The sequence below is a fragment of the Neopelma chrysocephalum genome, unplaced genomic scaffold, assembly GCF_003984885.1.
Source record: "Neopelma chrysocephalum unplaced genomic scaffold, ASM398488v2 Primary Assembly neopelma1_23, whole genome shotgun sequence".
NCBI classification, from domain to species: domain Eukaryota; kingdom Metazoa; phylum Chordata; class Aves; order Passeriformes; family Pipridae; genus Neopelma; species Neopelma chrysocephalum.
In genome coordinates, this window is record NW_020897691.1 from 1,431,113 (window position 1) to 1,457,079 (window position 25,967).

General features: G+C 34.9%; 1 protein-coding gene across 7 annotated transcripts in view; it reads right to left on the reverse strand.

The window, feature by feature from the left end:
- The window catches only part of SDCCAG8 (serologically defined colon cancer antigen 8), a 108,028-nt gene that overhangs the window by 72,854 nt on the left and 9,207 nt on the right, over positions 1-25,967 (reverse strand). For all 7 annotated transcript variants that reach the window (XR_003534307.1, XR_003534312.1, XR_003534313.1 and 4 more), the window contains exons 3-12: positions 25,826-25,908; positions 22,550-22,663; positions 22,021-22,146; positions 21,585-21,725; positions 20,151-20,215; positions 17,588-17,776; positions 15,345-15,483; positions 12,309-12,461; positions 9,657-9,791; positions 6,584-6,700 (exon numbers count right to left, since the gene is read on the reverse strand). Coding sequence is in view for 4 of the 7 variants with exons in the window: in XM_027683951.1 (XP_027539752.1) it covers positions 6,584-6,700; positions 9,657-9,791; positions 12,309-12,461; positions 15,345-15,483; positions 17,588-17,776; positions 20,151-20,215; positions 21,585-21,725; positions 22,021-22,146; positions 22,550-22,663; positions 25,826-25,908 (1,262 nt within the window). In the remaining 3 variants the exon portion in view is untranslated. The remainder of the gene's footprint in view (positions 1-6,583; positions 6,701-9,656; positions 9,792-12,308; positions 12,462-15,344; positions 15,484-17,587; positions 17,777-20,150; positions 20,216-21,584; positions 21,726-22,020; positions 22,147-22,549; positions 22,664-25,825; positions 25,909-25,967) is intronic.

The following is a 25,967-nucleotide window of genomic DNA, read 5'->3' on the forward strand; positions in this document are numbered from 1 at the left end:
CTTTCTTTTACACTCTGTATGACTTACTGCTGTTTCCATTCAAATCTGAATGAAGATATGAAGCAGTTATGAAAACTAAATTTGGGTTCATAGGGGAAACCTCCTTTCTGGAAGCAGATTTATTATAAAGCTGTGAGAATATACAAATCCCATGTACACAAGGCTTAGAAGAATTCACAAAGACCACCTTTTGCTAAGAGGTTAATTCACAAAACCCACAAGACTACTGCAAATTCTACAAAACATCTCGCCCAAAATAGGAATCTGAAAACCTTTCCTGACATGAAAGGCAAGTAATGTGAGCAGAAACACAAGAAGTAACCCCAATAAACACACGTGGTTCCTTTGAAAAGTTTTTTTCTGTATGGCTGGCTCACAAATCAATCGATCTCTAAAGACCAGAGGAACAAAGGCGGCCTAGATAAGTAATGAAGGCTGCAATTAGTTGGATAGCTACTATTCTAACCTCATCTGGTGGGACTTTTGAATTCCTCAAAACCAGGTAGTTTTGTGACCACTTTATCAGTTGTAACAGCACCTAGCACTGCCTTGTGTGCTCCACTAAAAGGCAAAGCCTCAAGAGGAGAGCCATTACCTAAGCAAAGGCCATCAGCCACAAACCCTCTGCTTCCAAATTGACTGAGAATTAAGAGACAGGACCCTGCACTTTGCTAGAAAGAGCAGGGGAATAGCATGGAGGGTAGATACTCTTAAAATCACACATTCTAAATCTCATAGAAGCAAACTTTATACCTGCAATTGTTATCTGGGGCAAGAAAAAATTTATGTTGCAAAGTATATATTTATGAGTACACACATGCAATTTTTTAATTAAGAAATAACCTTAAAGGCTTGTCCTTGTGCAAACTCTGAAAGAGCAATATGGTCCCTGTGGATAAATACCCTGGGAAACAGACAGGAGTGAATGGCTGAAACATATTACACAAGGATTTTACCTCATTATTTCCATGAAAATATTTGGTTTTGATTTGCCAAAATATCTGAACTGCAATACTATTTCAGGAACAAAACTTCCAATCCCATAGAGATTATTACAGTCACATTTTAACAGAGAACATTGCTGTACTACAGATTAGCTCAGTAGCCACCAGCAGAGATAAGAAAGTGATTTTGTTCACAGTGGAACACAATATTTGGGGTTTTTTTAATAAACGGATTGCACTGAGGAGGACAGGGGAGAATGAGGTGGTGCAAAATAAATAGTTTTCTTGCTGATAAAAGAATTTCAGAAAAGGAGAGGTGCATGTAGAAAGAAAGAAGAGGAATATTACTCCTACTTCATTACTGAAAAACAGGAGAGAAAAAAATCCTGCTCCTTTTATTCTTTGAAACACTATTTGAGACTACTGATGTGAGATAGGTTCTTTCCTCCTGGACAGCATTAAGGAATAACTGGAAAGAAAATCTATGCAGTAACAACTGACAAGTGATAGGGACTTTTACACTCTTTTTCTTCTGACTGTTGACACAATGACTATTGATAAAACAACCATTTTTTCTAGTCAGAGAAGAAGAAAAAAAAACAAAAGGAAACAACTATTTAAGTATATATACCCAATTTATCAAGAGATGTGCAATTCTTTTCCTACTCTGAATAATGTTTAATGCACATAAATTATTTTCTCTTTCCATATACTATGGGGTGACTCTGGATGACAGAACACAAATCCAGATTACATGGGCCAACTACACCTATGAACAATAAAATCCTGATTTACCAGCTGTGTTCTTCCTCTTAGCAGGCCAGTTGCTTAAGGGAAGCAGACTCATACAGAAAATGCAGACCAGTCATTACAGAAAATTCTACAATGAGGAATCATGGTCCCTAGGATTTTTGTTATGGAAAGATGACAAAGAATTTAATGAAGGCTGCTCATACCATTGATCCTTAAGGAATGGATGCCATTGCAGAGCAGCAGCAGACATATTATAATTGTAATTAAACATTTTTGTTACACATTGCAGGGTTGCAGGTCAAAGTCTTCCTCAAAAGTCTTGAGATGAGCTAGTAAGTTCAGCTATAAAAAAGAGTGATGTTCCTTCTGAGTAGGTCAGAAAATTCATATCAAAGCAAGGCATAAAGTACTGCCATTTTATCCTTATTTACTCATTTTCAAATTAATGCATTGAATGCCCAAAACACAAAATGATTCCTTGGAAAGAGTTCAGTTACAGTAAAGGTTATCACATTTTCTTAATGTTTTCTTGCCAAATATTACTCAAGTATATGTTCACTTATTTAATAGAATTTCTTTTCAAAATAGGACTTGCAGAGCATCTTTAGAACTAATGAGGTAAGAAAATGTCAGATATAGGACTGTCACAAGAATACACATAACACATAATCCTGACCCATCTTCACCACTGCTATTAAAACTTGGAAGTTTCAAAACATCTGGTGATATTCTGAATGTCACAGCTTGTGAAAACTCTAGTATTTAAAAAGTTGACTTATGAAAGCCTGATATCTATTATAAAAAGACATTTTCAGTGAATCAGGGTCTTCAGAAGGTGTTATTGATCTTGCAGCGGACACTCTGCAGCATTTCCAGGATATATACCCAAATTCTTGGCCTGAATTATTTTTGATGAAGACAGAGTCAGTAATCTCTTCTCTTATACTGTCTAAATTAGGTTACTATAAATCACGGATTTATGACAAATGAGATAAACATTCCCAAAATACCCTTTGGCAAAATGCTTTTGAACTGCCATTTTGCCAGATTTTTATTTGTCTGCAAAATTGTCAGTCTATAGTGTACAGAGGCATCATTTAGGTTCTGTCATATTGCACCAAAATGCTTTGATGTGTAGCTCTTCCTATTTGTACAGGTTGTGCACATCAGTGAGTCTCCAACTTTTTTTGTATTTGGGCTGACGAACTGCCATGCAGAAAAGTCTTAAAAGTCTGTAGGTTTTAGTATAACATTTCTGAAGCTTTTTATTCTGTCACAGGAATTGCTGCAAATAGGCAACAGAATTCTGTAACCCTCCACTTCAAACTATGCCTGCCCAAATTTAAAGACTTTTTTACGGGTTAAGATTACCAGTTTGGATTTATTTCTACATCAAAGTATTTATGTGATTCCTCAAAATAGGGTAAAACAAAATTTAAAAGCTGCACTTAGTTTCTGAAGTTGAATTTATAATGTCCTATTACTTTATTACAAGGATACCACAACTCCCAGTGGAGCAATGCTACTGGTAAGATTTAATAAGGAAGGATGATGGCCAAATTGGCTTTGACTGCATAAACCAATACTAAAAACTGTTTTCACTTCTACATGCTGAAGCTTGCCAGATTTTATAAACCAAATATAAATTATTTCATACAAACAGAAAGCAAATTATTAACAGTGAACTTCATTTTTATAAGGCAGAGCAGAAAAGAACAAGTGAGACTAATCTGAGGAACAATTTCGTAGTGTGTCAGAAGTATGATTTCTGCTAGAAATGCACAAATTATGCCATGCAGTGCTTATAAATTAACAAAAAAAGTATTATAAGAGTGAAGTCCTGCTGTGTCAAATATGCCACACAATTTTTGTTCTGATAATAGCTATTTAGGTTAGGGCGTGACTTTTCTCTGATATAGCTGTGCTAGTACAACCCCTAGTGTGGACACAGTTTACTGCCATGAAGGCATTATATTCATACAATTTATAAAGCTTGTTCCTAAGCAGTAAAGTATTAAGTAATGCACTGTTATTTCAGCACAGCTACATCCACAATGGGAGGACCGAGAGAGAAAAAGAGAGGGCAGTAGGTGATGCTACTTTACAACATACTGGGCCAGATGAACAGATGTGGTTTTTGTGTAGAGAAACTGTGTGGTACATGTCTTTCCTCCCACCTCCCTCCAAAATCCTGATGTTAATCAGGATCATGATGGATGATATTACAAAACAGTTATTCTATTACAAAACAGTTATTCAATTTCAATGGAAACATTGCTCATTGCCTCTTAATATTTATTTTAAGAAATATTCATATAAAATGTTAATAACAGGCAATAATATTGACATCTTGATACTAGTACTAACTGAGCAATAAAGATAGGAAAAGAGATATAAGTTAAAAGAGAATAAGACCAAAGATACATATTCTCTGTAAATTCCCTAAATGATGCAAGTTCATTCTTGAAGAGCTTTATAAATACCAGCATATAATAAATACATACCTGCATTTATTCGACATATATGTATCTGGTGATCCTAAATCATACATGTGGGGATTTCTGCCTATTCTGACACACCCGAATAATTTTAATCCCTTTTTAAAAGTCACTACATATAAACTAAAAAATATCTTCAAAACTAAAATTTATCCACGCCACAATTAAAAATACAATTATTCCCCAAGAAACAGTAAACTTACTCTCAATATGAAACATGATTCTTTGCTTTTAAAACAGAAAAAAGCATCATTTAATACAGAATAGCAAGAAAATACTCATACATTATTGTCTCTATACTTAAAAAAAAAAAAAAAAGCATTTATTATGAACAGATGGTGGCCAAGGAAAGTATTAGCTCTGTCTCTTAGCCAGAAGGTCAGGTCATGGCTGAGAGACCAAAGAACAATTACTATTTGCTATTCAGTGCCATATAAGATAAAACATTTCAGGTTTTTCTTCAAATACAAAGCTCGATGTGATTGAGCTGTTTTCATTTCATTTACATGAAATAGTTTGCAGTTACTTATTAACATTCGTTAAAATTTGATTTAAAAAAAACACAGCAACAACAACAGAACAAGGCAAAAATGAATGAACACTCTTCTTGGGTTGCCTTTGAACATGTTAAATAATACTAGGACTTATAGAGAGCTATCTGGGTTCCTAGAGCCACAGCTATAAAACAGCTGCTAGATACTGAGTCTGAGAATTTCAAAATGGTTTGTTTTCCCTTTTTTTTAGGAACCAACAATCATATTTGAACAATATAATTACATAATTACTGAATTATCTAATCTTTATCTAATTATCTAATAATCTTTGCTGATAGGAACTCCCTCTCACATCACTTCACTTTATATCAAATTTTAAATCACCACATTTTGGTGCACTCATACCCACACTGATTAAAATACCAGTATGTCAATACATGAGGTTAAAATATTTTGTTAAATTTTGCAATTTGTTCAAAAGGCAATCCTGAAGCAAGCTGAAGAACAGGATATAAAATCCAAGATACTTCTTCAAGTATCTTATTAAACACATCCTGTTTTATTTGTATGCCAAGATTATGCCAACTCTTTTATCTGTGATATCTGTCAAGGCACAGACGACAAGCTTGTTTTTTGTTTCTCCGTGTCCTTAGGCCTAAAGGATGCAGGAGTGAACAAAAAAAAAAACAAATAAAAAAATAACAACTCTGAAAAGAAAATGCTTTAAGACCTCTATTTTTCTGCGCTGTAGGAATTTCTATACATGCTGAAGGATTGTTTTATCTAATAAGCTCCTCCTTTGGACTTTACTATCATTTCATTCTAATTTGAATTAATAATTGCTTCCAGACTAAGCTTGCACTTTATTAAGTAAACTTATTGTCCTATTCAAAACTTTGGGGGAACTGGTAAATAAAAATATAATTTTAGAAATACTGCATTTTTTTCCCTACATATATTTATACACAGGGAACGATGTGTTCAGTTATTTAGAAGAAAAAGAATGATTCAAAACCTGTTGGATAGGCTGCCCTAATAACAAAACGCATATTAAAAAAATTATCCTCATGTGCATCTTATATATCTGTGTATTCAGAAGATATCCATTCATGTGCAAATCACAACTATGAAGGAATAAGTGAAAGTTTGAAGTCCTAGAGAAAAAGTAGATAGAACTTCAACAAAAAGGGCACTTCAAAAGATGCAGATTACACCTGTTCAAGCTGTTTGGCAAGTATGTTGCAGGTTACTCTAATAATCCTTCTTACTGCATGGGATGTTTTCTCAGAGACTGCCTGTAAGGCACACATTGGTTTTTGCATTATTATAAAACCCAGTTTTAGATAAGCAACAGTTAATGCCAAGTGGAATTTTTCTACAGTTACTTTTTTCTAGAAGGTTACTTTTGGTTTTGCTTTGTTTTTTTTTAAACTTCTATGAATTCCAGCATTCATTAACCTTGAATCTTTAAAGAAATTGGAAGATAAATTATTTTCATTTTTGGTATCATTATGTTATGCTTAGAGTCTTTAATGTTCTGTCAGGCTGCATATGTAGGTAATTATGTGTGGATTTATTTGTGATAAAAAGTGTATAAACATATGTATACAGTACATACAATTTAAGTACCTCATATGAATACATATGATAGAGTAACTCTACATGAAAGCATGGGATGAGTAATACGCAAAACTCAACATACTAGGGCTGAAAACAAGATTAAGACAACCAAGAGGTATTTATTTAGCAGTAATAGCTGGCTTTTTGCCATTAATTTAGAAACCATTTAACACTAATAAATGATCACTAACAGAAAAATGAATCATTCCAGCTTCTGAAATAACCCTATTTAGGCTACTAGTAACTGCAAAGTTATAGCAGTATTATCTCTTACCTGATCCTTAATTTCAAGCTCCCTTATAGTTTTTGTTCTGTACTCTCTGAGCTCCTTTTCTGCCTCATCCTTCTTCATTTTGGTTTGATTCAACTGATAGCGCATTTCTCCACACACCTGTTAGATTACACAGACAACATGATCTGTAGCTTGAAGGGTAGACCAGGGTTTGCAATTAGATCTTTTGGTGCCCTCTACAGGTCATTGAAAAGCAACATATTTTAAATTTACAGATATTTTAAGGCTACTATGGTATATAAAAAGGTGGATCTGAATATGAACTGCTACATGAATTCTCTATATAGTCGTTAACTTTGAAATATGCAGTGCCTTCTAGATTCAAATATATTTGAGTCAATATTTTGCTAAGTATAAATATTTATATTGCAAATATATGCCACTAAATACAGTTAAAATACACTTGCTGGTTTTATATTCTTCTTCTATTCTCTGTAAAATCCCAAGAAAGTCTATGTCAACACCTGAAAACCTAGAAGCAAAGGATGTATCACACTCCTATGTAAGGGTGTATTTTCTTAACTTGCCAATTTTTCACTGTTAAGAAAGAAATTTAGATGTTACTACAATAATTTTTAAAGTTTGATCAGAGCTTTACAGAGGTACAGCAAACTGAACATAAATTCTTTAAAAAACAATGCCTAATTTAAATATAGCCATAGTCCACAAGAAATGGATCAAAGCAACATTTAAAGAAATCACTTCCCCCCAGGACAACTATTCTCTGCTGCTGGAGGCTGGTCATCTTCAGAGGGTCTGGGGAGGGGTTAGGAGAAAGTGAAAAAAAATAAAAAAAGAACAATACAAAATACAAAAATTCCTCCCACATAACTTTCTTTACTGCTATGCAGTAAATTTCTCAATCCCCTTTTTGTGCCATCACCTCCAGTTTGTGCCTGTTCATGTCACCTTAATTAACCAAACATAAATACATGCACATTCCCTAATGAGAACGCAAATGTGTTTATTCACAGCTCCTCTTAGACAACTTTCTTTCCAACTCACTCTGTTTTCCTGCGTTGCTCATATTCTTTCAGCAGACTTGCTTCCTAAATGTGCACCCTTTAATTTGCTGCTACGATCCTCTGTGCTTCTCAAAAACGCTCTCACATATTCTATAACCCAAACTAATTTCTGTTTTCAGTCTCATACATCTTCTCATTTTCACTATTTTTTTCTCCTTCTTCTTAAAAAAAAAGGTAGGGAAAAAGTAAACATGCATACTATAATGAAATCACTCTAGGAAAAAACTAAGCCAACTGTCGTAACTTTTAAGAAATAGCATGACTTATAAATGCAAAGGACAGCTTGTGAATTTAGCCACTGCAAATAATGCAAAGCAGCAAACACTCTAAAGAATGGCAAATTTCCAAAGCATTTTTTTAAACACTAAAATATCATATGCAACTAAAAAAAACCATAATATGCAACTGCATAGCTTGCAAACCCTGTCTCTTTCTACCTCCTCCTTCCATTACATGAAGAATGTAACAAAATGCAATATGTCACTTCCTCCAAGTAAAATTAAAGAAATACAGCAATCCTCGCCTTCAGCTCCTCCATTGAGTGTACAAAGTGAATAACACAGAAAAATCAGCAGATGGTGCTGTCCTAATAACAGATTTTTCAGTCTCCTCAGGAATGAAGGAAATTTTTCTCCCTCTGACTTCTGGTACATGAGGAAAAAAATATTTCAGCTAAAACTCAAAACCAAAGTGTTGCTATTTGCTGTTTTTAATAATGGGAAACTCAGTTTGGAAACAAGGAGTCAGACTCATAACAGACAAAGATGTCGCTTACATGGCCAATGGAAAATGTCAGGGTGATCCACATAGTCCTGCCAGCTCAATGGTCAGAGGGTTCCTTCAGGATTTTTGAGACCTCTCAATTTAGTACAGTGACACAAATGAAGCCTTCCAATCGCTCAGGATAGTGCAATTAAAAGAGTATAGGCTATTGCAAGGTGACCACCTATTCAACTTCGTACTGATTAACCTTAACTGAAGCAGAGACGAAATGCAGTATCACTCTCCTGAGAGACAGCTTCAAATCAGCAGGCTACAAAATTGTTCTTTTCAGATCCATGAATATTTATACCTACTACCTGGTCTTTGCCCCTGTAAGTGGTGCTAGTCATCTGCAAACACAGCCTGAAAGACCAAAAGTGTGTTTCAGAAATGATAAATCAAACCATTCTGACATTCTTAAAATACTCATTTATCTTTCATCTGAAATGGAATTAAAATTTCTAATAAGTTGCAATGAGTTTTTGCTGTGAATTTTCTGCAATACTTTCACCTATTACTACCAGCTGGGGAAGCAGGGGAAAACAGAAACTGTTGAAAACCTCTCCAGAAATCTCTAGAGGCCTAAAGAATTGTTAGCCAAAACCTTGCACTTAACAGCTGGGGAGGTAGAATGGGCCCTAAAGATTATTGGTAAGGTATATAGACATTTCAAGAGGCTATAACAAAGTGTTTTTTCATTCTCATGTTAACCCATATTAAGGCTCTAATAAATTGAGAAACGCGCAAAATAAAGAACCCAAAAGTGATATATCTACACTAGAGAGATATTAAGCTATAATTCTTAATTAGAAGAAAGATCGGTTTGTAAGGGACATACAATCAATGTTAATGAATAAAGCAGTATACTACACACAAAATCTAAAGGAAAGTATTTGACAAACAGGGATTTAATACAGCTCCCTTTATTTTAGCTCTGCATGTCCCAGGACACTGTTGAATACTATGTTGTCTCATTCAGACCAAATGCAATTTTTACTGAATTTTTAAATAGTTTTAAATAGTATTAAATAGTGATCTGCATAGATTGCAAAGTAGAAGAGTTAGCTTTAGCATGATAAGGTGACTAGGCAGGCTGAAAAATTTATCTTTTTACTCCTACAGCTGTGCCTGTGGGATAGTCAGATGAAGTCTACGTTTATCACACATTCTTTACCAAAACAGAAAAACAGAGAAAGAAAAAATTCTCATCTTTCAGGTCACAATGATAAGGAAAACCAAGCTCAATACTCATTTATAAATGTGCTTACCTTATTCATCTCCATTTCATGAGATGCAAGCTGATCCTGTGATTGTTCTAACTGGTTAATTAGAGAGTTCTTTTCACTCGTAATTTTCTTTATTTGAGCCTCCAAAATGGCCACATTCTCAGACAAGGCTGTCATCTGCAAAAAGTCCAAGAACACTGCAATGACAATTTGACCAACCACAGACCTAAATCTTGTGGGACATTCTCCTCAAAAGCAACCATATGTAGACAAAATACATAGAATTAAAAATACAATAAAAAATAAGCACGTACAATAAAATTTATCATGTATTATTAATAATAGAATATGGTTAAATTATTTTAACAATAGGTTCGTAATTTTTAATTAATTTATGACACAGTAGTTTATTTGAAACTTTTCATCAACTAGACTAGTCTCCAGGAATTTTAAGTTTGGACAAAGTGTCAGAAGCAGCTGGCTGCATTAGTTTTGCAGCTGTAAGAGTACTATTGAACACCTTCTTATGCATCCTTATGTAGATTGTTTTAAACCAAATCACATTCTCCCAGCTAAAGAAAACTCTCATTGCAACCACAGACTTCAAATTAATTTTCAATTTCAGAAAACATTTCAGCATATAGATCAAAGCATGATGTCGTACAAAACCCATACAGAAACAGTATATTAAAAATTCTAACGTAATCCAGATAAAGTTTTGCTGAATGGCAGAAAAATGTAACAATAAAACAGAGACAGTGAACCTTCAGCTATTTAGCCCTGAAGCTTACTAATATAAGTGGAAATAACGGTGTCTGACAGTTCTAGGTTAACTTACAGAAATTCAAAGCCAAACCTAGAGGATTATATATTCATAACTATTTTTCACTCCTTATACATCCATCTGATTTATGTATCATGCCAATTCTCCCCTTCAAACAAATAATTTCATAAAGTGAGTGATAAAATATTCATATGAAGGTTGACTTGATGCACAGTATACCATTTCTACTATTTCATTAATTCTGAAACATAAAAGTAGCTAATAATATGTAGATCATTATATAATAATAATATAATCATTAATATAGATCATAGCTTTTTATCAAATCATCCCATATCTTTAATTACCAAGCATGATGTCATCATAGTGTCACTATATGTTGTCTGATGTGCATTCAGGATTTTAAAAAAGGACTACAACTACTTAAAGTGGGAATCAGTTTCAGTAAAACACATCTCAGTGAGTGATGAAATATAAAGTAATGTGATGACATGGAGTGAAATATTCTACCAAAAAAACAAATGAAATGCTTATCTAATAGGTTGTATTTTGGAGTGAATACTCTGCTCTAAAGCAACTCTGTAGCTAAATAATTGATTTCATAAGAGGGATAACATGATAGATAGCAGGGAGTCAAACAAGGAATTGCTTAATAATGTCTCATTGTCTCCAGTGTAAGCTTATTTTTTTTAATTTCAGTTTCCCTGGCAACAGATTTCTGATGATCAGTTCACTTACTTAAATATCACTTAGTCCCTATCGCTGTGCTTAATTCCTGTTTTTATATCTGGAACAGGAGTCAAAAGCTTTGACTTCCTGTAGCAGCTTAGGACATTATTCCACCATCTCATAATACCAGAAATACCACCAGATCACCTTGGTTCCCTGTTTATGTTAGTGGCTTTCCAGTCATTTTACAAGCAACAACACTACTAAAGAACGTTTCCCCCCCCCCTTTTTTTTTTAAACACACTTAACTAGTTCATCCTGGTCAGCTCTCTGAATTTTTAGAAATAAGCCATACAGTTTATAAAAGAGCCCCAAAATACGGAAAAAGCTTACAGTCAGCAGAGAAATTCACTCTATTGTTTCCAAATCTCCACCAGAAAATAGTTAAAGAGGTTGCACGTCAAGCAAGCACGAAAACCACTAATTCATGAAGTATTTCTCTCTCTACATTTTCTTTCTTTTTCAATCACCTTAGAAGTGCCTTCTCTATCACGTCTCTCAGGCTTACTGCTGTTAGCATGAGGTTTCCTCTGTAGACTCCACTGGGCAGAAAATCCTTATGTTTTATACTCAAATTGAACTAGCATCCAGAAGAGGTTATCAAGACTACCACAATGGTCACAGCATAAATGATAAGACAGATTCTGTCTATAAACAGATTCTGTTTATAAACATCAGTAAAAGTGAGAAAAGAGATTCCAACACATTTCTGCAGGTGGGAAAACTAAGCATATGATAAGATCACTCTGAAATTATGATACCATAACATTAATGTATATTTAAGATCAAAGTAGCAAACAATCCTAAATTTGACATGTGCTAACTTCTCAATGTTTGACTTGCCAAGTTAAATAATAATTTTTATAAAAGAGATATGTACAAACCTTGCGTCACACGTTACTTAACCCTTTCCTACTTTGACAATGTGCATTAGAAAATATTATGCAAACTAAAATAAAGGGCATAACATAAATAACCTAGTATGTACATAGTGACATAGCATAAAACCCAGTCATTCAAATTCAAAGGATCACTTATCTACCACTGCTTTAAAACAATAGTAGAAGTGACTTAGTGAACCCTCAAATCCAAAACTGAAAATGAAAGACAAGCAAACAGAAAGTTTAAAGAGGATGATGCGCTCATTGTAATACATAAACAGGAAAAGAACCAATTCATACCATTGCTGCCAAGTCCTCCCTTTCTTTCTTCATTTCTTCCCGCACTGCTTCTTTTTCATTAGCCCTCTCATTTAGCTGGGCAGCCAACTCCCTTTCAAGACAATTCTTCTGCCGTTCCACCTCACTTTTCAGTTGCTCACAGTGGACTAGAGCCTAAAAAAACCAAACTATTTTCTTAAGTGGAAGAAAACGAAAATTTTTGAACAAATACAGTATTTATCTAATGCTGTCAGAGAAACCAATTTGCTAGAAGAAAGGTAATATTTTTATTTTTTATGTAGTTATTATGATGTTTATACATACCCTATTGTGTTAACATCTAAAATAGGACTAAGAAAATGAAAATAGATGTATATGTTTCTATGTATATACATGTCCTACTGTATATACATACAAATCTAATGGCTTTTAAGAGTTATGGCAAAGATAGAAGCATTTTCCAAATAAGTAGCTGTTCTTCTAAAACTATGATTATTTGCTTTGCATTTAAAATTCCTGAGTGCACATCACTAGAATCAGCCTCTAGTATTTGACTCCTTGCAAATACTGTGGTTATTGCCTAACTGCATAACTTAGGAAAAAGATATGGAAAAATTAATGAAATGTATGCACTTTCACCTATTCTCCCCCTGAAGTGAATTACTGAGTGCAGAACGCTAAGAAGAAACCTGAAAGCAGTAAGTAAAGATAAATACTATTTTTAAAACTTTTTTTTTAAGTTTCAGGTTTGTAAAAAATTAATTCTACTAAAAACCTCATAAAAGCACTGCTCAATTTGAGGTGCTAAAACAACAGGTTATGGATGTGTTTTCTATCAAAAAAGAAGAAACATAAGTTGAAGAACACTCTCAAAACACTATCTTCTAAAAAAGCTAGGGAAAAAAATATATTTATCAATGTTTGCTGCCGTATTTCTGCCAAAGTGATAGAATTAGTGTTACATCAGTTTAAATCAGAAATACCCTCTTCTCTTAAAAGTAAATCCAAGTATTCAAAGCACCCTAAAGGTAGCTTTGCTAGCTGACAAGTAAACTAGATCTCATTTCATCATTTCGCTGATACTCAGGATATCCTGTTTCAAAGAAGCTAGAGCAACCTCCTTTTAGGAATCCTACTGTATTAAACTGTATTTTTCTTTTACTCAAAGCCAATCCCCTGCATTCAATTTTCATGGCATTGGGCTGTTCATGAGGGAAGCAAGTTAAGCCATAATTTTTTAAAGAATGCTCTAACAGTCTCTGTTAGTTTTATGTAGCAATGGATGTATGGAAAGAGTCCTGCCAAAGATGGACTGGTGAATCAGAAGTTTTTAATGTTGTTTAAACATGTGTTTAGATGGCTCTTTGCAGAGTCACTGCTTTTCCCCTATACCTTCTCTGTAACCCCTTATCTCTCAGGTAGGAGTGTCCTGGGAAGATGTCCCAAGGTGCTCTCATTGGTCCTTTGTCAACCCTTTCCTTATTTGGCTGTAAACTCCTTACCTGATTGTAAGACCCCCTCACCTGTGATTGGTCCCTTTTGACCCTCCCAAGGGCTATATAAGCCCCCATCCCACAATAAACTTCCTCTTTCGTCTGTCTCTCCCCTGGTGGTCTGGTGAGTGCTCCATTGTGGGGTCTCAGGGCCCCGTGGTGGGGGGAAGGGTGGAAGGGCATACTCCTTCCAGGTATGGACTGAAGCCAGGCCTGAAGGATCTCCCCCATCCAACAGTTTTATGCCAATTCTGTGAGACTCTCCACAGGATCCCTTTTCATATCACCAGTCTACCTTGGTGAGGTACCATTGTTTTGACTACACAGTGAGCAATCAAACAATTATTCGTTTATGACATTTATGTTGAAAATACATTCCTGATTTTCCTTCAACTATGTAAAATCAATCTTAACAGACCTCCTCCTTGCCCTACACAACAGGCAAGAGGCCACAAACTACAGAGACAATCAAAAGACAAAAAGAAATTGTGGTTTCAAACGATAAGCACCAGAGGCTGGACTTTTGATCAACAAGGTGATGAAACTGCAATTGTAGGATTTGGAAGCTTAATGTGTTAACCCCTCACTTTTCTTATACGGAATGTTCTACTGGATTACATGCTAATTATCAACAAAAACAGCGCTGAAGAGTAGAATAGGACTGGAAAAAAGAGGACTGTAGTTACCAAAATATACCAGTAGATGTAAAAATGCTAAATTAATGCAGCATAAGTAAAAAATTTCTTCCCGTTCCTTCATATTAAAAAAGTTTTTGAGTATCAAAAAAACCAGACTACTATTCAGACTTATACACAAGTAGACAGCACTCCACAAGACCCTACACACACGTACACTTCTCTTGCAGCACTGGATGAATAATACCAATTTGATCAATAGAGCATTTATATCAATCTTGTATGCATTTAGTTAAAAAAAACAAAACAAACCAACACACTCTCAATTCCATAGTAATTCACTAATAATACAGTAGATGTCACTACCTATCAAGAAAATAATTTAGGCCAATATAGACTGATGGTGTATAGAACTAGAGCTAACACAAGCATTAGATCAAAACTGATTTTAAGATTATCATTTACATAACACCAAAAGCTTCCTGCAGGTAACATTAGACAGGACTTCTCATCTTCAAAGAGCTCTGACAGTTAATCAGTTCTTGCACTGCTCTTATCTGAGGCAAAAAAGAGTTGTTTGTAAGCATTTTAACTATTCTTTCCAGAGTATGTCAGAAATGTGATGCAAAAACTATCCTCTTACATGTTATGAATGCCTTTGAAAATTCTTTGAATTTATATCACTTAGCTGTGAAGCTATATCAGAATTTAAAAATTTAACACTCCCTACAGTATTCATGAAAATTCAAGAACTCAAATCCAGAGTTCATGTTACTGCTCAGAAACAGTCACACAGTGCAATTGTTTTAAATCTACTACATCATATCAACATATGACAAAGGTCTAACACATACTTGTTCATTAGCATGAAAACTAACATTTGCAGTAGAACTGAACACTGAAAAGCTCTAATTTCTGGATTAATTTACCTTTATTTTTTCCAAATTTGCCTCTTCTGCCATTTGCACAGCATGTTCAACTTGCTTACAAGCATCAGATTCTCTTTGTTGCATCTCTTTTATGTTTTGTCGCAGTGAAACAAGTGCATCCATCAAGTCATCTCTTTCCCTGCATATAAAGAAAAACAAGATATTTCCTCTATATCGTAAGAGAAAAAAACCTAACACTATCTACATAAAATATAAAATATTAACAGATATAACACATAAGGATGGTGGTAAGTGAAGCAAGACTAAAACTCATGGGTTAAGAGTGAAAGAGAACACATACTGCTAGCTTAGCAGACATTGAAAATATCACTCGCTTGATGACCTGTCCTTCACTTCAGAAGGATGGACCACTAGAACAAATGCCAATAATGAGAGCAGGTCTTAAGTCATTAATGTGCTGAAGCTGAGCGCATTCTGTGGGCATTACAAAATGGGGATCCATGCTAAAAAAAAAATAAATAAAAGCATGTTTCTGGAAAAGCAGATTGATGCAATATGGAATTACACTGTCATTAAAGGTAAAAAAGGGGAAAAATAATAAAAGAAAGGATTAGGTTCAACAAGTAATTCAGATCATTAAGTATATAAAATGAAGAACTGTATCCCTTTGCCACAAACTGGAACTAAACTAATCAATAAGCCACCTTGATTCTACATCTCCTATGAATTTTGTTAACAAAGAAACTAAGATCTATACTAAACAGTGAAGTAGAGTTGGTAAAACTCTAATACTTAACTTCACCTTTTCATTATTTTGTTATGTTAAAAACTTTTACAGTTTTAACTATCTGTAGTTGAGGTGCAACTTGAGATTCTGGCTGAAAACTGCTGTGTTTGGGTTTCATTTCTTTCTTTTCTTGACATTGTGTGAAACGTTTTTTTGTATTTGTCAGAGAACTAACAGCCATATTTTGAAATTTAATTTCTACAAGAATTGGACAAAGTTTCTTTGAAAATCCCTACTGAAATAACTTTGGTTTTAATAAACTGCATCACAAGTAGATGTAGCTTTTAGATTTTGTTAAATCTTGAATGAAATAATGGTTTAAGATAGAAAAATAGGTTAGCTCAAATCTTTTCCTTCGAGCTGCCTTATAATACAAGAGGACAAGAGTGCACTGATTTATAGTTTGTTCATATTTTCCAACATTTGTGACAAATAATTACTTTTCTTACAAATGTAGATTTTGAAAACTGACTTTTCAGGACCAGAACTTTTCCAGAAAATTCTTGGACTTGATATTAGAAAAAAATATATAAATCCTGGCAATAGCCATCAAATGCATAGGGATAATATCCACTTGACAGACTACACATACTATGGACTATGTCCCTTCAGTCTCCTTGCTTCTAACTGACCCACTATTCCATCTCCAGCAGGCTCATTCTAAAACTTCAGAAATCCTAAGAAGCTTCAGATATCTGACAACAAATCAATGGCTGTTTAACCAAGTTTGAGAAAGTTGAAGTGCCCTATCATTATTACTAGCAAGTAGAGGGAGAGTTTTTTTCAAGATGGTTGACTAGCAGAATTCATATGAAAAAGAAATTTAATGCTGTTGGGGTTTCTGAATTTCATATATTCAGTCTGTATAGCTGTTTTTAAAAAAATATTTAAATAAAAGCTAGAATTAAAAAAAACGTTGCGGCAAATAATTTATTTTTATCCAATGGAACTTCTTTTCCCTGACTTATTGTCAGGGAGGAACTACCACACATGTTTTTGGTCGGAAATGCATCCTACCCCAAGCACCTGACCTACTGCTGATGTATCCGAAAAGTTCCCCAAATGCAAGGAGAACAAAGTGGAGCCAGAAAAAATTCCAACTACAGAAAGATAAGGAACTGTTGCAGGAAATAATCAATCAAAATACATGGACTTCCACAATATTTGTGCTGACAGAGAGAAGGAGTTCCTGCACAAAAAGTGCAGGAAAAAGACTATAAATAGCCTCATTATCTGGATAGCCCAAGGTACCATAATTACATGGTAATTACATAGCGTTCTTTCCCAGTTGAAATAAGTAGAAAAACTGAATTATTGATTTCAAAATGGTTGGGACCTAAATTCATTGATTTTAGCATTATGATTTCAGCTTGGGAGTATATTGTTCCATAAGTGCACACCTCTCTATGAATACAACCAAACATATTGAGACTGAAATGGTTTAATGTAAGCATTCATACTTTCAATGACAAAATAAATACCCCCCCAAACCTACTTCGTTAGCCTTTCGATGGTCTGCACATGAACATTACAATGAGTCTGTGCAAGAACTGCCTCGTGTTGTGCACATTTCAGGCACATTCCACCAACCCGACTACCATTTGCAGCTGAAACAAGTGACTTCTGCTGTTTCAGCCTTCCTTCCAAATCTTTGCATGTCTTCTGAGATTCTGAAAGGTCTTTTCTAGAAAGAAGAAATAAAAAATATTATTTGTGAAATCAAACATTCCTACAACTTATATTCATGTCCAATATACTAAAAAGAACTGTAAGAATCTCTGTAATTATTTTCCACATTTCAGTAGGCTAAGAAAGACTTTAATAGCAAAATAACAGTTGAACTGCCCACTTTAAGTTATTAATAGAGAAAACAATATTATGTTAATTTGTTCCTTCCCCCTGTAGTATCAGAAAATTATTAGATAAAAAATTTGTAGGCTTAGATATTATCTGAACAGAGTATAAGATTCATTAGCAAGAAACACTACCAGTTGTATAAATATTTCAATACCCTAACAATTTTCTGTTGTTTTTATTAATAATATCACTAACTTCATATTTATTCTCTACTCTCTAGACAAGAATCCAGATCTATTCAGCACATTCACTCTGATCCATTGATGTACATGAACTTGAGGTCAAACAAATGTGCAGAAAAACAGGCCAAGTTTTTCACTTGTCTCCAAAATTTTTACCAGGTGCTCTGAAGAATTTTCTCCAGAATTTCCAAGCATGTGTCAGGCTGGGGAGATTGCAAGCAGTAGGAATGCTAACATCAGGAAGTTTCAGACAAATGTACACTGTGCACATATAGATCAATTTGACAAATTGTGCAATGAATCCAAAGCTTTTGGTTTGTTATGCAGGCCATCTGGGCAGCACACACATAGAAGTCTGACACATTCTGGTTGCATCAGATTTACCGTGCACATGATATATACACTGCATGGATGCTTATTTCCATCTGGAAAATCTTCTGTGCACTTTTTCCAATTTTAGTAGCTGGTCTATTAAATATAATCCACTATAACCTGAACAGAATTTGCTCTGCATATATCCTTAGACAGTCATGGTACAACAGACCTATTGTTGGAAAGCCTTGGAAAGAAATCAGCAAGTCCTATGTAAATTCATGCTTAAAGTTAAAGACAGTTATTATATCACTGAAAGTGATATAATTTCTCACTTCAATTAAAATTTAGCTTTGCAGAACTTACAGTTTGAAAGAGCATGCCTCTTAGGAGAAATAAATCACGAGGCTGAATAATGTACTTGAGGAAATTTTCAGACTACTTTAGCCTCCAATAATTATTTCTGAGTATACATAACACTTTAAGCCAAGTGGAAAAAAAAATAAAAACAGCTGAAATTTAAGATCCTCGTTTACATTCACTAACCAGCTAGCTTTGCATGTTTCAGATTTCACCACTGCAGACAGTATTATTTAAACTTGTCTCCCTACCAATAACTCTTTTTACATAGACAGAAAAGCCTAGAGTTTTCAGATATATGAAACCACAATCTATTTAGGGAAAAGCATAAATAAACAGATTCAGTAGCAGTATCATCCATGCAGGTGTACAAGGGGAAGTTCAGCCCTGAAAACCATATCTTAAAGTGGTTGCCCCTTCCTCTGTTGTTTCGTAATTTGCTACCTATTCAAACCCTGAATATTTTGAGGAGTACATGAGGACTTACTTTCAAATATTTTTGTGTTTAAAGATATGCAAGTTACACAACTGGAAACACTGCCTGAAAATCTCAAAATTATATTTTCCTGCTCCAAAATCATTATGTGGCCTAAACTAGTTTGATGCTGAAGATCTCTAAAATTTGCAGTATAAAATATTAGTAGAAGATTGGTAATTATGGAAGGCCTCACACAAGATACAATATTAACTGCTTTTTTTTTCTTTGATTGGTGTACCTTAGCAGACATGTTTCTCTGAGGAAAGAGGGTAAAAAGGATAAAGACATCTTATATTGTTACTGTTACTATAAAGTAGCAGTACATTCAATTTTTTTTTGCTACATTTATATTTGAGAAAATTTTTCACAAAACTAGCTTTCAGGGATACTGTCAGAAAACACAACATTCAGGCATTCAGGCATTCTCCTAGTTAAATTCAGATCAAGAGTGGTTCGTGCTGTTACGTAGTGATATATAAAATAATAATGGTCAGTCTTCACGAACGAAGATTTTGGGAAAGGTCTTTTACCTTTCCAGCCTGCGCAATGGATTTTTTAGGTGAGACACAGCATGAGCTGAACTGAGCCCACCCTTTAATCCTAAGGTTCATCTGCCGGGGCCAAGCAAGCTTGGACAATGGCAGTGAGGTCCTCAGGACGTAGGTTTGTTTAGAGTGACCTTCTCATAGATGGATGGCCTCACAGGGCTAACGAGCTCCATCTGCCCGGGGGACCTGGAATCGAACCTGGGTCGCAGCAGTGAGAGTGCTGCATCCTAACCACTAGGCCACCAGGGGTCCCCAATATGTAGTGATAATTTATTAACAATCATTTTAAGGAAAAAAAAAAAAGTAAACATTTCACTTTACCTTAGAGACTGTATTTGAGCATCAAGGATATTGACTTTTTCTTGGTAAAGAAGTTTTAGATTCTCCTTTAGAAAAGATGGGAGAAAATAAGTGTCTTTTGCTTTCTTCATAATAGTCTTTACAAATAAACCTAGACTTTACCCACATTCATTGTTTTCCCCCAAGGAAATAAACTTGTTGAAACACTAGTGGCAGAGAAACCTAAATATTTCACACTTCTGAACGTCTACAAAACGAACAACCTTCCCATTTTCTTATTTCTGTATATCTTGCCAGAACCTCATATGGCAAACTGTTTCAGCTCCAACAGTAGCCCTCTACAATGATTTACACAAATTCATGATCCTGAGTTTGCTCTTGCTTTCCCATAAGTCAGCAGATATTAAAGAGGAATTCTGAAGAACTGGAAGTAGACAGGCTATTTATTTATAATATAGTGTATAATACAGTGATAATACTTTTATTACCTGGTGAAGAACAAGGTATATGAATCAACCACACTCATGTTAAATGCAGTGGTGATAACAAACCAGATAAAGCACTACAATTTTAGCTCACTATGACACTTCGAAAGAAGTCACAATCAACACGATTCTCTTGCTTTAAATGTGGCAGATGAAAAATGCAACTACTGTAAAACCTAGCTTTCAAACAACTGCAGGCATTAGGGATCACTGAGAAGGTTTTCAGCTCTAAAATAATAGCACAAAAATAAGAAAACTATATTTGTCAGTGAAAAAAATTAACAAATACATATAATTGAAGAATTACAGTACCCTATACATTTCAGAGTGCACATATGCACACGGATAAAAAATATCAAAACTTTTCAGTTAACCAAGTTTTTTTCCCCAAAGATAGCAATGCTACCCTACTACTCCAGAGCAAAAGAAAAATTAATATCTTGCCAAACTAAAAATATAGGATAGAGACAACATCATCTCTAAATCACCAGGATACCTCTGCATGTCTAAAAGCAAAAAGCTTGTAATTCAGCTTAGAGAAAGCAGACTGCACAAAGCTACTTTTGTACCTCACTGAGCCTGTGCTGCTCCAGGAACAGAACAACTCATTACAAAAGAGCTTGTGTAGAGGGCTACATAAATTACATCAGCTAGTTCCCACCTGCTTGGGCATTGTGTTACTGCTAAGAATCTCCAAAGTACAGTGGAGCCATCATCTTTAAACAAGACTTATCTGTGGAAAGTCAACATCTGCAGATACAACCTGCCATCTGTATCTAACTGCACAATATTAATTAGGGCACAATGAGAAGATGAGGTTTAAGAGCATAAAATTTGAGCTCAGATTAAGGTTCAGTCAACCAAAACCCCTCCTGTGTCTGTTACAAAATTAATCATCAGAACTGCAGCAACAACAAAGCACTGAAAGTTTTTGCAAAGGTAGGACTCTGCAAAGAAAGTTTATACCAACCAGTTCTACAGGCCATTTTTCTATGCCTCCAGCAACTGCTGTAACAAAAGCCTGATCTTTGTTATGTGCTGGCGATGAGGTGACAGGCTGACGCATGCTAAAGTCTTTACCACCTACAGGCCAGGAGTTCTGAGGATTTGCCTAAAACAAAAATATTAATGTTTCAGTTGTAATTATGTAGGCTGTTTTTTAAAACAAATGCTACTTGTGTAAGTATTGAATCTTATAAATTTCAGTAGAATATAAGAACCAATAAACAAGTTAATTAGGTTAGCAGATTATGACAATGATCTTACCCAAGGAAATCCATGTTTGCAAATTCTCATTAAATTTTGACTAAAATTCAGTTTGCAGACAACCATTTGTATTGCCTTCCATAAAAAGAATAGGTCAGGTACCTGAGCACTGATTAAAAGGACAAAAAATAAGAACCTACCGAGGCATCTAGAAGAGTTTGTTCTCTCAATGTGTATTCTGCAGTTAAGAATTTCAGTTTCTGATGGAGTTCCTCATTTTCAAGTACAACTGCTTGTACTCGATCTTTCATCCCAGCCAACTCCTCCTATAGAATAAAGGGTCAGCATGTAAAAGGCTCCTTGAGACAGCTATCAACATTGGAATACATCTTGAGACCCAAAGTCTAGATTAACATTCTCAACTATTTTAACCCTTTTAGAGGAAGTAAGAATACTCAAAAGATATATGGTTTTTGCAGCTTGAATTCCCATGTAACTGTTTAAAAAAAAAAAAAAAGCTTATTTGTATTTGTATTAGGACATAAAAATGCCCTAAATACCCTTAAACACCAGAGACTGAGACACATGGTAAGGGATCTACCGAACTGCATTTGGCTCAGTTTGGGTCACTACAACAAGCAATCTCAAGTCAAAGTTAAGCTGCTTTTAAAGCAGTTATTCATATTTGGGGGATCAGGGTTTTAATAGGTCAAATATGTTGTCTGATACCTTGCAAAACTTCACTTCTGTTTCCAAATGGTTAATGTACTGTGATTGATCATTGATTATAGGAATGAGATCAGAAAGGGCTGGTGAGTCTCCAGGTACAGCTTCAGGGGGTTTCTGAAGGAAATAAAGAATAGTATGTGTTATTTTCCAGTTTCCCACTTATTGCAATAAGAAGTTGCTTGCATACAGAATACAACGTACACTTTTCTGGTATGGATTCAAAATGCACACAGAGCTGTTAATGGAATCCTCTCAGAGGAACAACAGGTACATTTCTAGCATTAATTCATGATTCTGAAGGAAAACAAGCATCTTTATGCCAATCCCTACCTAGTTTGAAACTGATACAATCCTAACATCTGTGATCTTGGTTCAGAAACATATCTTTTTGTCCAAAAATATTCCATATTCTTAAATATAATTAAAGACTTGAAGATCATAGAACTCATTTTCAGGAACTCCTGAGGTATCTGGAACTATGATTGGGGAGAGAAATGGAGTATATCTAGAACCATTTGGAAAAACATTTAGAGAAGGAACTCCAAATTTGCAAAGTATTCCACCTGGCTCAGTGCATGTAAGTCCCATGTTCCATTAACTCAGAATTCACCTTGATTTAAAGTCTGTTAATATTAACTACTTCATAAATTTTAAAAGAAATGAACCACACTTGGTAAAGTATATACAATATAGCCCGATAATATTTGTCACTCATCTTTCTCTTTCTCTGGCTTCTATTCATCCCTCCCTCTTCTCTGAAAGTGTAATGAACACCTTGCAGCTGACACCTCCAGCTGCCTCCCTGAAAAGATGACACCACACCAGTGTTAGAAAACATGGGAAAACTCCATTTTTATACAAATTATTTTTCACTGAAAAACAGTGCTAATGTTTAACCTGAGAAACATCAGTGTACTGTAAACAATAGTGGTAAGAAATGGTTTCACTAAAAAGAAAATAACATGTAGTATATTTTCCCAGTATAAAGAGAGCATCTCTTTGTGACTTTTTTTTTAACCTTTTTTACAACATAATTGTTATAAACTGATTTGAAATTTATTTGGGATTTTTTAATTAATGTTCTGATAATGTAACATATTGTAGGGTGAAAGAACAATGGTCGGGGAGGCATGTATTTAAATTAGGTTGAACATTAAAATCAGAACTGAAAGACACATATGATCAGTATGAAACATTTATGCCTGAGTCTCAAAAATCCTGTTCACATTTGCATACTTAATATTAAAAAGGATTTATAAAATAGAAATGTTTAGCAGCTTTAAAAGCCAGCATTCTACACGGTGACAAAGTTTTGCCAACATCACAAATAATTTGTCCCACCTTGTACTTTTCCCAAATGCCCCAAATTTCAAACATCTAATCCACAGAATTAGAGAAACTCTGCCACCCTGTAAACTGGCAAGAAACAACAGGAATCCATCACAGAAACTCCAGTTACAACAGCAGTGTCAGGAACAGAGGCTGGGTCCAGCTAGGTTAACCAAAATCCAGCTTGCAGAACTACATTTGTTGTACAAAGCAATTGTGCTGGTCCTTGACCTCAGGTAGAAAAATGTAGAGCAAAAGGAAAATTTCCACCAAACTGTTTGGATGTAATCAACAAAAAGATGTACTCATTTGATGTCTATTGCAACTCTTATCAAAGAGAAAGAAAAGGGAATTTTGTTAAGACAATGTAATTTATATGTATGAAGTGTGGTAAAGGTTACTAAACAGTATACTTTCTGTGAAATATTATAGTTAGCTGCAGATCACGCAGTCATACAGTATTCAACAGTCATCAGGTATTTCAGCATAACTCAAAGCAAAACGTTAAGGTTATTGATAATCTAAGTTTGCTTTCCTTGACCTGTGGGGAATTGGGTTCTTCTTATACAAGAAGGATTTCTGCAGTGTCCAGTAAATCACCAGAGAAGCTCATATTTTATAAGGGTTTGCGATTTTTTTTGGTGTGTGCACACTTTTACACTTTCACATTTTTTTGAACTTTAAACTTCGTCTGTCTTCAGAACACTTTCACATCCTATTTAGCGAGCAGGTAGAGGACAGCTGCTAAGGAGAATAAGGATACCACGTCACAGAATGTCTCTTACTGCAAACTTCAAGAGGAAGAAAAGAGACAATGCCCTACCAATACAGTACATTCCCATTTTTTCCTCTGTTTATTCATCCATTCTTTAACCCACTCCCTGAAAGCACTAGCCCATGTTTCTTAAATAAAAGTATTTTGTTTTCTGAATTTTCCACTCTACTAAAACTTCCCAATACAAGTAGAAAACTTCACCAAAGTTGGAATAAAAGATTGTTTCCCTTCCCTCCCAGGCTAAATACAAACAGATATTGATTCATGTCATGCCAAGGTCAACCAACCATCTTTCCCTTGAGCTACAAACACTAACTCTTTCCTATGCCATTATGAGGCAAAACACCTGTCAGGACAACCATATTAAACTCATGAATTTTAGAACACTCAGAAAAGTTAACTTTAAATCAAATTTCTCAGTGTCAAGACAGTAGAGCTAGGCTCTTTACACAGGCTGACAGCAACACAGCAGGAATACAGGCTTTAGATTATTCTGCTGTTACCTCAACTTTGGCAGCAAAGAGCTGCTTGTCTTGCTTAGTATAAACCAACAGTAGCCAGTGAAGGCTGTCAAAAGATAAAACTGTAATATCTTTGAATTATTTTCCCATAGAGATGCTATTAACTAGCAGCTGCTCTGTAACTAAATTGTGCACTGCACATACTTCTGTGTAGTTCTGCTGCAAGAAAGCAGAACCTAGAAGCCCTTGTAAGGGTATAAACAAAATTCCACACAGAAAGCACTGCATTTTGGCAGAGGACTAAAAAACCTGTTCTTACATGAACATTTCTAATTCTTTAAAGAAAAAGCATAGTTACAGCATAAGAAGGCCGTTGAGAATACTTGAGGTACAGTCAAAGGAAAACAGAGGCTACTTTTACAGAAATTTTTCCACGTTGTCTATCTCAAGTGTTTCCAAAACAAAAAGGATGAATAACCCACACTGCATGATCAACAAAAAAGGAGAAAAGCCTAACCCTGTATTATAGATTCCTTTTTCTTTCACTGTGGTCAAAAGCATACAAAGGTCTGGCCATAGTATCCGCAATCTCCTGTATTTAACAACATAAAAACGATTCAATGCTTCTTTTTCTCCCTCTATACTATAAAATTGTTCTCAACATGCATGCCATTCATTCAAACAACACAGAGGAAACCAGAAGAAACATACACGGAATGATGGCTTCCTTCTTGATGGAGAGACTTCACTTTCCATTTTCTCTTGATGTTGCAGCAAAATTTTAAGTTGATTAACTAGGAAGAGACAAAACCCCCCCACCATTATAACAAGAATAATTACTTTTTTCAAATAA